Source organism: Juglans regia, chromosome 10 (genome assembly GCF_001411555.2).
Source record: "Juglans regia cultivar Chandler chromosome 10, Walnut 2.0, whole genome shotgun sequence".
NCBI classification, from domain to species: Eukaryota; Viridiplantae; Streptophyta; class Magnoliopsida; order Fagales; family Juglandaceae; genus Juglans; species Juglans regia.
Genome location: NC_049910.1, coordinates 20,739,982 through 20,756,938, shown reverse-complemented (window position 1 = coordinate 20,756,938; position 16,957 = coordinate 20,739,982). Strand labels below are relative to the sequence as shown.

Sequence of the window (16,957 nt, the reverse complement as noted above, 5' to 3'; positions counted from 1 at the left end):
AATCAATAAGGATCACCAAACTCTACCAAAACACCGACTAAGTGGAGGGAGATCCCCTTAGGACAAAGGTCCGAAGGGAAGGAAAGAAACTGTTGAGATGAAAGAATACGCATCAATCATAATGTCACTCATTTATTTATTGAAAAAATCTATTCATAAGCCTCATACATCACACACCATATTTTTTATATTTTTTTAATTTTTTTCTCTTATTAAATATATAATATATAAATGATGAGTAGAAAAATTTAATTATTTTAAAAAAATAAAACCAAAAAAAATTTTTAAAAATAAAAAAATTATACGTGTGGTACGTGGGTTTATAAATAGCAATACTCTTATTTATTTAGATATGAAAGCCGAAAGCAGTGGACCACAATCATATCATAGTTTTACTTTTTGCGACGATGGAACTATAACGGAAATAAATTTTTATTCATCATTTATATATATATATATATATTTTATTTTCTGAATAAATATGTAAAGTAGAGATAGTAACTAAAAGAATTTAATTAGTTTAATAAAATTAAAACTTAAAATTAAAATTAAAATGTAAAAAATATGTGTAAAAAATAAAAATGACGAGTAAGAGCACTCTTGTTGGATTAATTAAAATTAAAATATATTTTTTATGAATGCAAGATAAATTTAGCATTTAACTATTACATTCACATAAGTTTCTATATTGGAATAGCCATTTTTTCATTATATGATAATAAAATAATATAAGATAAATTTAACTTTGACTATTCATATCAAATCTCCACATTGGATTATCCATTTATTCATTATATAGTAATGAGTAATTAATAATTTTGAAATTTTTTTAATTATGAATTTATTTTATTTTATCAAATTTTACTATTCATAATGTTATATATTAATTAGTAATTGTATTCTAATTATATTTTTTCAATTGTCATTTGAAATAGAGAGAGAAATAATTGATATTAAAATGAAAGAGAAAAAAAGAATATAAAATAGATTTGATAAATGAATAGTTCCTTTTAAATTTAAAAATTATTTTAAATATTATTTTAAATATTACTGTAGTTATATTTTAAATATTTAGAATATAATTATTTTAATATGAACTATTTTATAATTTAATAACTAAATTTTTATTAAATTTAATTTTTAACTAATTCAACAAGACTAATCTAATAAAAGCAGACAAAAAACTTGAGGAGATGTAGGTTCAGTTTGGTGTATTTAATATTTATATGCAACGAACGAGGCAAAATGAGCTGTCTCTGTCCACCCTCTTCCATCAGCTTCAAAAGGTAAAGGAATGTTTTTTTTTTTTTTTTTTCTTTTGCCGAGTAAAAGGTAAGGAATGTGTCAAAGTGGCAGAGTGCTTTTATGTTTTAATTGCAGTGGATAAGAATTTGGTCCCACATCCAACTTGGATTGGATGAGTAGTCTAATCAGGAAAAGAAAAAAACACAATTTTTTATTCAATTAAATTTTATATTACAAATATTTTTATAATATAATTTATAAAAATAATATTTTTTAATATAAATATCTTCAATTTAAAATATAATTATAAAAAAAATTAACATACATCATTTCTTTCTTTATATAAAACCCTGTTATACAATTATTTTATAAAATAATAATATTTTTTCGAATTTCTCAAATTCAACGCTTTAAGTTCGGAGTAATTGCCTAATACTTTGAAAAATAATTACTGTGAACCGACATTACAGTACTGGCTGTATTAAGATTTTTTTGTTTAAGAGATAAAATGGGATGTTTTATTAAAAATTAAATAAAATATTTTTATAATATAATTTATTAATATTATTTTTATTTTAAAATTTAAAAAATTAAATTATTTATTATATTTTATATAAAAATTTAAAAATATTATAATAATTATATAAAATAGATAGTTTAACTAAACCAGCCGGAAGATGTGTCGATTGTTTAATAAACTTTAGGCAGTTTGGATGATTCTTCTATCCGTCTTTTGAGAGTTTTTTCTATTTTTTTTATTTATTTTTATTTTTTTAAGTGAGAACTTTTTTTATAAGTGAGAGTTTATAGGGAAATATATATATATATTTTTTTATAAGTGAGAGTTTTTTCCATTTTAAAGGGATATATATATATAAGTATTTGGCCACTAAATATATCTAAAGTATTTAAATATATATATATATATATATATATATATAAATCAACCACTAATATATTTTGATGGTCAAAGCGGTCCCATTTTACGATCTTTCTGTAGGCCTGGTTTGTTTTGGCATATCATAGTCTATATAAAAGTTAAAAATTAAATAAAAATATTGTTAGAATATATATTTTTAATATTTCTTTTTTTTTTTGTGTAAAAATTTAATAAAATTATACTGATTAGATGTGATAAAATGAGTTGAGAAATACTATGAAAACAAACGAAACAGTTTACTCTAAATCGTTCATAGACTACACAGTTCATGTTAATCCAAGTTAGCTAAATAAGCACATGGAGATAATTTAAATTTTGTAATAGGCTTTAATCAGTTTCATACACTAGCTTTTCCAAAATCATGTGTTGTGGGCGATTTAACTTGGAAACTAGAGCAGCTGCCTACCTTTGAACTTGACCTGTAAGTCCTCACCAGCGGAACCAGTGATTGTACAACATCAGCCATCAGCGGCCTGTAATCTGCCTCTGGTTGCACGCACATTGCAGCAATTGCAGCTACCTGAATAACCTCCTTCAGTGAGTACTGACCCTGCAGAGCAGGATCCATAATCTCTACAACCTTATCTCTGTCTGTCAGCCGGGGTAATGCCTTCAAAACAATCAGACAGAAAGGTATAAGAAAGCATAAAATTTAACCCAAGGTTTCAGAAGGAAAACTCAAGGGAGAGACAACTGATCTTCTAAACTTCATGGTGACCCACCCAAGATGCTAGAACACCTTCCCCAGGAGGTCTCTTCATATCAACTGGAACTCTGCCTGTGAGCAACTCCAAAAGGACAATGCCATAACTATAGACATCAGACTTAGTAGTCAGATGGCCGGTCAAGGCATACCTGCATAACAAACACAACGGAATATAATATTAAAATGAATTACAGCTGAAAGCTTTTAAATGATGTCAACAAAATAAATAAAAGTGAAATCAGATAGAAATAAGAATACAGTATGAACAGAAAGATCACTGGTTCTTACTCAGGGGCAACATAGCCTTGGGTGCCTAACACTCGGGTTGAAACATATCCACCAGCCTTTTCTGATCCAAGCTTCGCCAATCCAAAATCAGAAACTTTGGCATGAAAATTTTTGTCTAATAGGATGTTACTGCTCTTAAAATCTCTGTGAATCACTGGAGGACTGACGTGTTCATGTAGATATTCTAAACCCTTCGCAGCTTCAAGGGCTATTCTCAATCTAGTTTCCCAGTCCAATTTTATGGAGATAGAACTGGTCCCTGTGAATTCAACTCAAAAAGTAGCATCCAACAACAAAACCACTAGATTAACACAAACTAGCATCAACAATGAAAAATAATTATTATAATGACTATAGAACTGAAGTATGCACGTAAGGGGCAATGCGAACTACAAAAAAATATCAAATGCCTAAGAACTGGAAATAATATCAAATGCATCAAGAATTTTGCATGCTAAATATTAGTTCGAACAAGAAAACTTCTGCAATTATCTCAAATATTTAAGAGTTGAGCAAGCTTCTTCATTAATTAATCAAACCAGCTTGTCATATACGATCCAACAGAATATTCAGCAAACCACTCACATAGCAGTACAAACATCACAGCATATACGCCTGACAAGAGACAGATGCAAAGGGCCATGCTTCCATGTTTTATAGTTCAATAACTTGCATCCTGTTCAAACTTATATGCATGATACTTCACATCATACCATTCAAAGAATTCATCGGCTGATTCAAAGAATGGAAGTCAAGTCTAGCGTATAAGAAGCGAAGAATTTAAACAGTGGAAACTCAAGAACCACAAATACACGCTATATATAGTCAATTCCACTTTCATTTTTTCTTTCTTTCTTTTAATTTCATGTTTTGTTTCTAGTTAACTTGGAGCAAATAATGCAACCATAAAAGAAAATTACAGAAAAATTCAAGAAACATGTCTCTCATTTTATTATGCTCCTGAGATCTCAAGTGGAAATAGAATAATTACTGAAATATGATGTGAATGGCAGAAGGTCGGAATCAACCTCACACTTTGGGATACCTCAACCCGGACAAAGGCTTCATTCATTACATGTGTAAATGTCAAAAGAATAAAGATGTTAAAAGAAGTTACTACTTACTGCTCACAGGATATAAATGTTCCTGCAGACCACCATTTGCCATGAACTCGTACACCAGTAATTTATGGTTATTATCAGAACAATACCCAACCAACGCCAACAAATAAGGAGAATGCAGCCGACTTAGCAATTCCACCTATGGTAAAATATACTCGTAAATAAATTATAACAACTCAATGGAAAGCCCAAATTTGAAAATCTGGAAAAAGAAAGGTCATATCATGCTCCATTTGGTTGCTGAGAATGCCAAGGAATAAAAATCGACATTTATTTAAGAAAAAAGCTTAGTAGGGATGTGAATATTCAAATCCAGCCCCCTTCTCCATTTGTTATCTCAGAACCCGAACAAGTTCAAGGAGGAAAAATTTGTATAACAGGATCAAACCTCTACTTTAAATTCATCTTCTCCTTGCTTTCCTGCCTGATCCATCAACTTAATAGCAACTTTCCTACCATCATTGAGCACCCCTCGGTACACTAGCCCAAATCCACCATGCCCAACTACATTTGACTTGCTGAAACCAGCAGTTGCGGAATGAAGCTGCTTGAAAGTGAATACCTGAAGCCCCTTCTCAGCCGCAACTTGCAGATTTTGAAAGCTACCTTTGCCCTCATTATCAGCCCCTTCAGAGAATAAAAACAACCACGAGTTACCAACTAATGCACCGTTAGATTTTAAGTAGGAAAAAAAAGGAATTAATCCAAAGCATCCAGTGTCGCCCAAAAGCACCATAGGGTTTCAGATTAGAGAAAAGCTACTTGGATTGGCTTAGAACTGAAAAGTTCAGTGTTTAGAAGCTTAAATAGAATAACATATCATTCCTATATCGTTTTACTTAATTCAATTTTCGATTCATGCATGCTTTAACCGAACCAGTAAACTGGGACTAAAGCACAGTGTTTCTTTATTCTTTAGGATTTGTTATCATTGTCACCACAAAAATTTTAATTAAAACCCGTCCCAAAAATTTCTGAGCAAACAAAACTCAAAAGCTTAACCTCTTTTATTTTCTTACCCCGAAAGTTTCATCAGCTACCAGAACAACATACAGAGACGTATACTAGACCATGTCAACGCCACCAGAAAAGTTTTTCCGAAAAAACAATGAAACTTTATACATTAATTTACACAAATCTTCGAGCACATTTTCGAACTTGGAACATTTATTAAAAGGGAACAAGAATCTTCTTCAAGTTTCCAAATACTTTTTTTTTTTTTTTTTTCTGTTCTCAGTAGGCAGGAAAAGGATAAACGCATGGTGAAAGGGGTTGGAACATAAGCGAGAAAGTCACTCACTTTGGCGGTCCTTGAGGCGCTTAGAGACCTTGTTCCGAATGTAGCAATAGTAGCTGAAGGCGACGAGCAAGGAGGACACGGCCACCGAAGCCAGTACCACTATTACCACCAGCACTGTGCGCTCTCTACTTCTGTACGCTTCCTCTGCCTCCATTTCCTAATGTATCTGTTACGCCATTGCAAACACCTAAAAGGAAAAAAGGACAAGAACCCTAACCCTGTAAAATGGATTGGTGAACACAGTCAGTGGATGAGATACCAATTTTTCATAGCTTGGGAATGTCCTTCTATTTTATGATTTTCTTCTCTTTATTTTTTGTTCTCTCTTTACAGAGTACGGTAAATGACGTAGATTTGGGCCATTTGGCAATATTAATATTATTAATTTAAACAGTATAATCTTGAGTGAGTAATTAATATTAAAATATATTTTTATCAATTTAATTCGATCCAATAATTATAAATATCAGGAGGAATGATGCGACAATCGGATAATTAGGTCTTAACGAAAAAAAAAAAAAAACAGAGAGGGAGAGGAGCTCAGTGCTCACTGAAATCTTGCTCATCTAAAAAATAATAATCTATTAACTAACCAATCAAAGAGAATATAGAACATCCTTATTGGATTAATAAAAGTTAAATGATATTGTTGATGGGAGGAAGTTATTCCATTCAAATAAAGTCTTATATTAGAATAGTTATTTTTTTATTATACAACAATAAGATTACGTTTGAATATTGAGTTGAGTTCAATTTTTTATAAATAATAATGAGTTGAATAGTAAAAAGAGTTATATAGAGTCTATTTAAACTGAATTTAGGTTGTGTTTAGATGTTGAAATGAGTTGAGTTGAGATAATAAAATATTGTTAGAATATTATTTTTTAATATTATTATTATTTTGAAATTTAAAAAAGTTGAATTATTTATTATATTTTATGTTGGAATTTGAAAAAATTGTAATGATGAATTGAGATGAGTTAATCAAGTTGTGAGTCACATATATAAAGATGTTTTACATTGAAAAAGGTTGTGGATCCACGTGTAAGAAGGTTTTAAGTTGAGATGAGTTTAATAATTTCGTTTGGTTCCTTAACTCCTCTCAACTCATCTCAACACATCATTACAATTTTTTCAAATTCCAATATAAAATATAATAAACAATTCAATTTTTTCAAATTCTAAAATAATAATAATATTAAAAAATAATATTCTAACAATATTTTATCATCTCAACTCAACTCAACTCACTTCAACATTCAAACACAACCTTATTAGAGTTTGACGTTTAGATATTAGACTCAGCTTAAAATTAGACTGAACTCAACTAAGCTGAGCTCAATAACCCAACGCACCCTAAAATAGTATAAGATGAATTTGACTTTGACTATTCACATCAAATCTCCATATTGAATTACCTATTTATTTATTATATAATAATGAGTAATTAATAATTAAAAAAATATTTAATTTTTTTTAATTATTATTTTATATGTTTTATCATATTTTACAATTTTTTTACTTGTAATATGTTAATTAATACTTATATTCTAATTAAATTATAAATTAAAAAATTATATTGTTTTAATTGTCATTTAATGCTAATTGTCATTTTAAAAAATAAAAAATAATTAAATAACAAAAACAGTCAGATCTACAAAATTCCAAAAAGAAAAAAAAAGTACCAAGGCCTTGATCCCTTCGATTCAAGAGCTCCAAATGATGGGCGATTTCAATCTCGATTTCAACCATACTTCACAACACACTTTTTAACTACGCTCAACACTTCACTACACAGTACATCACATCTCCATACTACATAGCAAACTCCACAATATTAACAACACATCCCACAATCTAACCAACCAACCAACATTAAATAACAAGGGATAGAGGGTTATACCATCGACAGGATAACTCGTGCGTTACTCGCTGATCGTCACGGTTGATGACGTAGGAAGGGTCGTACGTGGCGGCTAACCCACGTACAATGGCTGTTTCGGTCCTTAAAGATGGCTACGGGTGTGGATCTATGCATAGGAGGGTTGGGTCGTGGTCCTGGGGTGGTGGTCTCATGGTGGTGCCGAGGTGGCACATGGCGGCTCGTGAAGGAGTTTAGGCCGTGGGTCTCAGGGCATGGAAAATAGAGGGGGAGCTTGGCTGGTTGTGGCTAGCCATGGAGGGGCTGAGGGAGGTGTGGTGGAGCTTGTGGTGGCGCCACGGTGGTTGGAGGCTGCGAATCTAAGTCGCACGTGAGGGAGAGTCCGAGAGTGAGTGAGAGAGAGTGGGCATGCATGAGGGGTAGATCGGGACTATGGGTGGTTGAGGTAGGCTGATGGTGGCCAGAGGAAGCTCGAGACAGCGGTTGGACGCTGTGGGTGGCGACGTACGGCGGGGGATGGGGAGAAACCCGTGCGTGTGAGGGAGAGAGCCCGTGTGTCTGAGGGAGGCTATGGGCCTCGGGCCAAGGAGAGGAGGAAGGGGGAAGGCTCAAGGGGCTCGTGGTAGTGGTCGGTAGCCGCGTATGGCAATGGAAAGGGCTGCGCACAGTGAAACCGTGCGTGGGTTGCTGCGTGCGTGCTACGGGGAAGGTGGCTACGAGGTGGAGGCTGAGTTCGGTGGTAGGGGCTCGCCGGCGTGAGAGGAGGCTGTTGGCGGTGGAGGTGAGACCGGGCGGCGCACAGCGGCGCCAGGTTGAACTGATGAGAGAATTGATGAGAGGGAGAGAAGCGTGCGGTGTACGCTGGGGGAGAGGGAGGAGAGACAGAGAGGGAAGGGAAAAGTGGGGGAGAAAGAGAGAGAGCTTGGGTATTTAATCCAGGCCCTTCATCTTGCGATCCACAAAACGATCTAACCATGGGGGATTAAAACACTGATTTGAAAATGCGTAAACATTAACTTAATTAAAAGCATTGAGAGGAATTAAGGTAGAATATTATTTAAACTAAACTTTAGTTATAAAATAATATTACTTCATCATAAATAAAATGATGAAGTCTTATTTAATATCTTTAAAAAAATAAAATCATTTAATTAATTAGAGTTTTCAACATAATTCAAATCCCATAATATTTTAAATAACTGAAATCATTTTAATAATGATATTAAAATATTTTCTCGACAATTATAATATTTTTAGAACTCTTCAAAATATTATAATTGTCTTATTTAAAATCAAGCTTAGTTCAATAACATTGGAAATACCTCATATAAATATTTTTAATGCATTTAAAACACTCTGCATACTCTAGAAATCACGTAGTATCTTTAGAAACATGTCATCGACGTTTGGCACGCATAATGAGACTCGCAGTCGCTAGAGAGAAGGGCAGATTGTTGCATAATTTCCATCTTCAAAATTTGCTTACGTTAGAAAGAAGGAGCGGGTTGTTACACGCGTAAAGGCCACACGTCACTCTATGAAAGTGGATGTTGGTCGAATTTGAAGGATTTGAGGTCGCTGGTCCCGAATATGCCGCATGTAGTAGCAACAAGTACAATCTGGTGCGGCGGCGCCTAGATCTCACGCACGGGTTGAGTCGATCGTGTGAAGCATGCACCACTCCTTTTGAAATTATTCTTAAGCCATCTAAGGGATTGGTAGTAGGGAGTCCTGTGGTGGGGCACATGGCAGTCGTGGGGGCTCATAAAGTAATAGATCGACACTTCTCGTTGCTAGGACGGAAAATACAATAAGAACAAAAAAAAAAAAAAAAGCTGGAAAACATAATAAACACTGAAAAGCAGAGGGAGAAAGGAGCCAAAGCTCCACCCATTCTAGGCGGCGAAGATGGGAATTTTTGTTTTTAGTTGGGCGAAGAAATTGCTAGGAGAAAGACGGGCGGGAGACTTACCTTTAGTTGAACAAAAAATTATTTCAATTCTTCTTTTCCAACACTAGTTTTTTTTTTTTTTTTCTTAAATATTATTTCTTTTAAAGGAATTTCAACCATGATGATTTAGAAATTCATAACTCTTCGCATATATGAGAAATATAGTATGTTAACGTACCATTATTAAAAATCTTGTGATAATTAAATCTTTATGAAATCATCAATAGCGTATAAGGATGGTGGTGTGTTGGTTGAATTATACCTCCAAATCTAATTAAAATCCTTCCTATATATGAAAACTAAATGATGATAGTCAAGAGGAGATGAATATTATTTCCTTCTAATAATTTCAAAATGCAACCTATCAACTTTAATTTATAGTTTAGATACAATATTACAAATTATTATTGATTAAGGTATGAATCTTATTGTTCTAACGACTTCTCCATTTCAAAAATAATTCCTCCACGATGGTGGAATTCGTTACAATGATAGCCACATATTCCAATATCTACGAACCTCACTCGATACTCGCATTCGAGAGAGAGAGAGCGCCATTGATATAATTTGTGCAATCATCACCTGTCTCTCTCCATGTAACCCACTGCCGAGTACTTGGTCCCAGCCATAAAGCATAATAATGTAGTGGCCTATAAATAATACTTGCCAATAAGTTGGACATTATATACCTTTGCATATTTAGCACGAAGCTGCATGGCTTAATATACTCGTACACAATGAGCATAATTCCGAGTTTGCATTTTTTAATGTGTTCTGAAATTTAATTTTTGAGATATCTGTGATACCGTCGAGGGTGGCTACGTTGAAATGTAAAGGAGTGGAGGAAGAGAGAGGTGCGAAAATCTAATACTGGATCTCAAATGATGTGCTAAAACTAAGGTTGCTATCCGCATGGTGTTCGGCAGGAGTGCGCTAAAACTAGGGGTGCTACACACTATATACATTTTGCATTAATAATACAAATACAATAATAAAAAAATATAATTTATATATATTATATTAAAAATATAATAAAATGATAAAAAAAAATATAACATATTATAATAATGAAATGAAGGTGGAGGTGAATGTGAATGTTTTCTTGTGTTGTTGGAGGAGGGAGAAGAAGAAAGAGTTGAGAGAGAGAGAGAGAGTGGGAGGAGAGAAAAATTAATAAAATAACATTTTAGGTGCGAATAGTGCATATCCAAAGATGTTGAAATACTGTTCATAACTATGTAAAATTATAGTGATGCATAATCCAATGCAATCAAATTAAGGATCATATTATGTAAATATATCTTTGCATCTACATATGTAGATATAAATGCCAATGCTCTAAGCGCTTTCATCTTTGTGACGAGAAGATCAATAGCTTGAAGATGACTAATTTGGGGGTTGCAGCCAGCAGGATGCAAGGAAGGAAAATGTAGGTATAAAGGAAGGGAAAACGAGACTTCTCAATCCAACTTGCAATACTAAATTCGAATTCTTTAAAATTATTGAAGAATATAAAGGTTTTTTTTTGTAAAATTATATCAATAATGTAAATGTTGTATTTTTTGTATACCAATTTTGTGCATCTAATCAAAACCTCTCATGGTGTAAACTGTAAATCGTGATTGGACTGAAGATATCTTCTTTCTATATCACCAAGTTATATTTTAAGAACATTTGAATAGCTCAAGTTCATATGCTTCTAGAGGTCAACTCCAGCTTTTGTCTAGCACGTTTTCTTTATGAAAAATGATCCGTATAAATTTTAAATAAATAATTTTTATACAATTTTTTATAAAAAAAATAGATCTCATCTAAAAAAAATATAAAAAAATTATTTAATAATAAAATTCATTTTTTTACAAAAAACAATTTATATGTAACTTAACTTAACTTACCTATTTGAATTCATCGTTTGGATTCGAAGATAAATTTAAATGTATTATAAATAGTAATAAAATTTATAAATTAAAATTATTGAACAACAATAAATAATAGTTGAGATGAACCGTAACTACGAGGCGGATCAACCTTCACGCGGACCATATCTACCGACCAAAAAGCAACATTATTTAATTGGGTTCTTCATTTCTTTATGGGGTCAAAGCCATCTGCACCACCTACCGGCTACCTGCTACCGGCTCCAATTTTATTAACAAAACTTAGATATATATTATATTAAATTGACAATGAACTATTCCTGCAAGAACCGTGTCACACGTACGCATTATTTTATTTATAATCTTGTGTATATTGAGTGTTAATCTTATTTTATCAGTAGTTGTTTCTTTAATTTGAATTTCAAAATTTTGAATTAATTTTTTTTTTTGTAATTTTCAATAGCTGATCCATCGTTAAGTAGGATTATATAAGTAAAATTGTAATATAGATAGCATTTGAATTCTTAAAAATCTTAGAAAGGACATTATAAAAGTTTAATTTTTTTTTTTTATTGTCGTGAGTTGTATTCAGATATTCTATGAGATAATAATAAAATATTAATAAAATATTAAATAACAATAAATAATAAAAAAATAGATAATAAATAATAATAAAATAATAAAAAGTAAGAAAAGACTCACTGCACAAAGTATCCCCTATTCTACAATCCCTAAAATCCTATAAAAACCATTGCGTTCTCTTTTCTCAACAACCATCACGAGAAAGCATCCAAGGTTCCAAACACACACACCCCAATCGAGACCATGAACACAATAATCGAAGCAGAACAACCCACATGGCAAGAACTGCTCGGCAGCAAAAGCTGGGAAGGCCTTTTGGACCCTCTCGATCTCTCCCTCCGCAAACTCATCCTTCGATGCGGCGACTTCTGCCAAGCCACCTACGACGCCTTCAACAACGACAGGAACTCCAAGTATTGCGGCTCCAGCCGCTATGGCAAGGCCTCCTTCTTCCACAAGGTCATGCTCCGCAACGCCTCCGACTATGAAGTCGTCGCCTTTCTCTACGCCACTGCCAAAGTCGGCCATCGCTCGGCCTTTCTTTTCCACTCCCACTCTCGCGAGTCATGGGACCGCGAGTCTAATTGGATTGGCTATATCGCCGTCACCACCGACGGGGTCAGCCGCACCCTAGGCCGGCGCGAGATCTATGTCGCGATGCGTGGAACTACTAGGAGCTACGAGTGGATTGACGTGTTGGAGGCTAAACTCAAGCCTGTCGTGTCGTTGTTGCGTCCAAATGCGCGTGCTGAACACAGGGATGATGGTGGTAGTAGTGATAGCAATGGAGATAATGAAAAGGTGCCAAAAGTCATGAAGGGTTGGCTTACTATCTACATGTCGGAGGACCCCAACTCGCTATTCACCAAGAAAAACGCAAGAACGCAGCTTTTAACCAAGATCGATGAGTTGATAAAGCAATACAAAGACGAGAAATTAAGTGTGACGTTAACGGGGCATAGTCTTGGGGCAAGCTTAGCAGTCTTGGGAGCTTTCGATCTCGTGGAGAATGGTGTTTCTGACAATATTCCAGTTTCAGCCTTTGTTTTCGGCTGCCCGCAAGTAGGGAACAAAGCTTTCAACGAGAGGTTCAAGAAGTATCCAAATCTCAATGTCTTGCATGTAAAGAACACCATTGACGTGATCCCACATTATCCAGGGGAGATGTTGGGGTACAAGCACACGGGGTTTGATTTGGTTATAGATACAAGGAAGTCTCCAAGCTTGAAGGACTCGAAGAATCCGTCAGATTGGCATAATCTGGAGGCGATGTTGCATGTGGTGACTGGGTGGAATGGGGAGAAGGAGAAGTTTGAGTTGAAGGTGAATAGAAGCTTGGCTTTGGTGAATAAGTCGAGTGAATATCTCAAGGATGAATACTTGATTCCAGGATCGTGGTGGGTGGAGAGGAACAAAGGGTTGGTGCGTGATGAAAATGGAGAATGGGTTCTGGCTCATCCAGATGAAGATGACGTTCCGGTTCCCGAGTATTATTCATCAATTGAGTTATAGGGACATGATTTGAATGGTTGGTGAATCGTGGCCCTACGTGTTTACGTATAATTTCTACTTATTTATTCTTTGGTCTTCTTTTTGTGAGATGTATGTATCATTGTATGCTTCCTCCCTTTTCATCAATTGGAACTACATTATTAGAGTGTGCTTCTGATCTGCTCAATGATTAACGTGTATAATTTTATGCTTTCATTTTCCATCGAGTAAGAATAGATACAATCATTGATTTTGTAAGCGTCGCTCATTCTTTTTGAAAAAGAGCAGAGTCTATCATTAAAAAATTAATTTCTTCAAGTAGATTTGATAGTTACTTTTTTCAAAATGAATGCAAGACACTTATGCATTCTAGATTGTAAATATAATTTCTTTTTCTAAAATTCTAATAGAAATTATTATATTTAGGAGGAAAAAGGATAACCTGAGTCATGTGAACTTAAACTCTAAATTTTCATTTTTACTCACCAAAATAATGGAATTTTTTTTTCTAATTCCAAATATCAAATTAGAAAAATTTAAAACACAACCCAACTAGATCAAACATGTATAGGCCAAAACACGTAGAAGTCAAAACTCTTGATTTTTGTTATAATTCTTTCAAACCCTATATTTCATGCTAAAACCAAAATATGCAACATACAAAAATCACATCCTATGCTTAAATAACATGCTAGAACAACCAACAAAACTTGTATCATAAAAATCACAAATTCATAATAAAATTTCAAGTATTTTGACCTTAAGAACAATCCTTGATGTTCAAGGTTTTATCTTTTTTCAAAACAACTCCAAAGACTCCGAAAGTTCAATAACATACTCTCAATACATTCATATCACATTCTTAATAACTATCATGCTTTAAATCATCGAGCCAAAACTACAAAAAGTCACAAAATCTAACTTAACACATTCGGTTTTCACCCTTTCACTAAAATAGAAAGCTGTGGTTTGGTTTTGATCAAATCCTTAGATCCAATACCTTTCATGAAATAAATCATAAATGATCAACATCATATGGTTAATAATCAAGTCATAGAATCGATCTAAGCCTCAAACCTAAGATCTCATAGCAAAATTTGCATCAAAACATAGATTTACCCAAAAACCTCAAATACAAGACCTATCCGAACCTTTACATGCATAAAAATTCATATCTTTAAAACCGACACCATAAATCCTCAAACTAACATTCTAACATGTAAATCAAAGTCTCAGGATCATCATAAGTGAATATTAAAGCCATTGGAGCATGCTTTCACAACAAATGATTCAAGCTTATTCAAAACATAATTGTTTTTCATACTCCTAGTTTTCAGCTTTTTGGCTCTATGCAAAAATATTATAAAAAACTTATAACATGCAATGAATTTTCATCAAAATTGTACACTAGCATGCTAACTATAATTCATAAAAATATCAGACCAACATCTTGTCAAGAAGGCCATAAAAAAAATCAATGAATCACACACTGTCCAGTTTATTGCCCAAAATGATTTCTTCATGCTTAAACGAACTTTTCACCAATCAAACAACCATAAAAATTTACACAAAACATACCAACAGAAACTAGACTCAAAGAGAAACAACTTATGTGGAGTATACTTTATGAGAAAAACTATCAGAGAGCTCCTTTGATTTCCTCTCCAAGAAAAGGCTTCAAAAGTGATCAAATGCTAGTGAAATGGACAATGACAATACTTATACATCTGGAGGGGTGATAGGAGATGTGTGAAAGATATTTTGGGTGACGTGGTGTCAACCAAAATTGTGGGTAAAAACTGTTGGCAATAGTGCATGGTTTTCAGCCAAGAAAGCTTCCATATGAAAGGTGGTGGTCAGGTGGCTTTTAGCCTTCCCATCAACCACTAGTTAGGGATGACTTGGGCAGTGAAAGAACACCCATGGCCTAGTAGTAAAATTGACTATGCTTGATTCAAATACAATAGAAGGGTTTAAACCACAACCCTTGTGTTTGCCAAATCCATGTATCCAAAAATCATATTGTTCCTTAACATAAATTGAAAAATGTCCTATTTTCCATTGTCCTTTACTAAAATCTTCTGCAGGTCCTCAAAAAGTTTTAGCACTTCACTTATGAACTTTTTAGCAGACTCGAACTGCTCTACTAGCGATGGTTCAGTAGAGCGCTCAAGGCTCTGTGGGGGCTTCCTTAGTTTTCAGGGGATCCTCTCTCTTGCATTTCCTCATCGAGGTCTAACAATCCTATCACCTTATACCATTCAGGGAGAAATGGTAGTTAAAACTACTACGATGAGATTTCAAGAAATCTTAGCAAGTTACACAAAAAATATATACAGAGATAACGTATGCATGTATAAGGTAAACCATGAGTATGAATGCATGAGCATGATCATGTACTTTGACCAAAACACATTTTTGTTCCATATGCAATCTTTTTGAAAAAATCACTGATCTTGTAACTATGTATCAATGTAGCAAAGTAAACATGTAACAAAACATCATCTTTCTGTTTCTTATAAAGACTTTAAGGAACTTATTCCAATATAACAATGTGGGTGGATACCTCACGACCATCCCTAGATGAGCTCCCTACTAGTTACCACATCACATTGTTGTCCCTCTTGAATATGTGTGAGTATGTCAGAGTCCATATGATATGGTAGTTCACAATTCGCCTTCATCACATTTTATAGTGTGTTGCACCCAATAGCATTAGGTGAGGTTACTTTGCTTTGGAATCCTTTAAAAAGAACCTATTTGAAGTTTGTTGACTACACTTCGTCAACCTAAGAGTTATCACTCCAATTTAAATACTCAAGAGTGGACAGAGGAGTTCCACTAGGATATTCCCCCTTCCTAGCATTGGGGTCATGACAAAACCATTTTTCCTTTAACGTACAACCCAAAAACATGTGACATGTGACCATGTAACTTTTATGCAACAATGTCATGTAATGTACTTCTGCCATATACAAAGAGTGCATCACGTGTATAGCTTGAGAAAATTAGAACATGCCAAAACATATATTTATATATAACATATGAAAGATCAACAAAACATATACCATTTCTCAAAATTCCGAACATGTCATTTAAATCAACAATTTTAACAAGCAACTTTTAAGCATAGTGTAACACCCCGCCTAAAATGCCCGTTAGTACTTAAACCATTAGCTCCATCTTAATCTTAGTTAGTGTATGTTGTTATTGTTGGAAAATTTATTTTTTGAGATTATTGTAGCATGAGAATCACATTTTGAATCATTGGAAGATCTCTAGTAGTTTATCTTGGATTGATTGCCGAGAAGCCAATAAGGGAATGACACTTGGCATCATCCATAGTAGGCTAAGCTAAAAGGGCTAAGTATGGATGGATTTAAAGGTAAGCTCAATAATACTTTATCTAGGGCCCTCAATCACTAAGGATGTGATGAGCTAATGATAGATGCCATAAGCCAAGACCCATGTGGATTTAAGAAGCTTAGGCTTTTCTTAGAAAGCTTTAGAAATTAGGCCCAAACATGAAGAAAGCATGAAGCCTTTGGGCCTAACTTGGCGATAGTAGAGGCCC

The 16,957-nt window shown here is 33.8% G+C and overlaps 2 protein-coding genes across 3 annotated transcripts; one reads left to right on the top strand and one right to left on the bottom strand.

Annotated features, from left to right (window-relative positions):
- Positions 1 to 2,402: 2,402 nt before the first annotated feature.
- LOC108996631 (probable serine/threonine-protein kinase PBL7) lies at positions 2,403 to 5,941 on the bottom strand. 2 transcript variants are annotated; one of them, XM_018972631.2, is made up of 6 exons: positions 5,601 to 5,941; positions 4,689 to 4,927; positions 4,304 to 4,439; positions 3,180 to 3,438; positions 2,908 to 3,040; positions 2,403 to 2,795 (listed from the first exon to the last, which is right to left on the bottom strand). In XM_018972631.2, the coding sequence occupies exons 1-6, from the start codon at positions 5,752 to 5,754 to the stop codon at positions 2,523 to 2,525; spliced, it is 1,194 nt and encodes a 397-aa protein (XP_018828176.1). In that variant the 5' UTR covers positions 5,755 to 5,941; the 3' UTR covers positions 2,403 to 2,522. The 2 variants fall into 2 exon arrangements, with proteins under 2 accessions (XP_018828176.1, XP_018828174.1); XM_018972629.2 differs by having other exon boundaries at positions 3,180 to 3,450; positions 5,601 to 5,895.
- A 6,089-nt stretch (positions 5,942 to 12,030) lies between these two features.
- LOC108999031 (phospholipase A1-IIdelta-like) lies at positions 12,031 to 13,594 on the top strand. The gene has a single exon (XM_018975826.2). It carries the CDS (start codon positions 12,136 to 12,138, stop codon positions 13,402 to 13,404), a length of 1,269 nt encoding a protein of 422 aa, XP_018831371.2. The 5' UTR covers positions 12,031 to 12,135; the 3' UTR covers positions 13,405 to 13,594.
- Positions 13,595 to 16,957: the final 3,363 nt, after the last annotated feature.

What these genes read in the sequence shown, in the direction of transcription:
- LOC108996631 (XM_018972629.2), bottom strand. Translation starts at nt 5,754, where the DNA reads ATGGAGGCAGAGGAAGCGTACAGAAGTAGAGAGCGCACAGTGCTGGTG. An exon ending in CAAGGCTATGTTGCCCCTGA is followed by an intron (nt 3,041 to 3,179) that starts GTAAGAACCAGT and finishes TTTGTTATGCAG; the next exon opens with GTATGCCTTGACCGGCCATC. An exon ending in AAGGTGTTCTAGCATCTTGG is followed by an intron (nt 2,796 to 2,907) that starts GTGGGTCACCAT and finishes ATTGTTTTGAAG; the next exon opens with GCATTACCCCGGCTGACAGA.
- LOC108999031 (XM_018975826.2), top strand. Translation starts at nt 12,136, where the DNA reads ATGAACACAATAATCGAAGCAGAACAACCCACATGGCAAGAACTGCTC.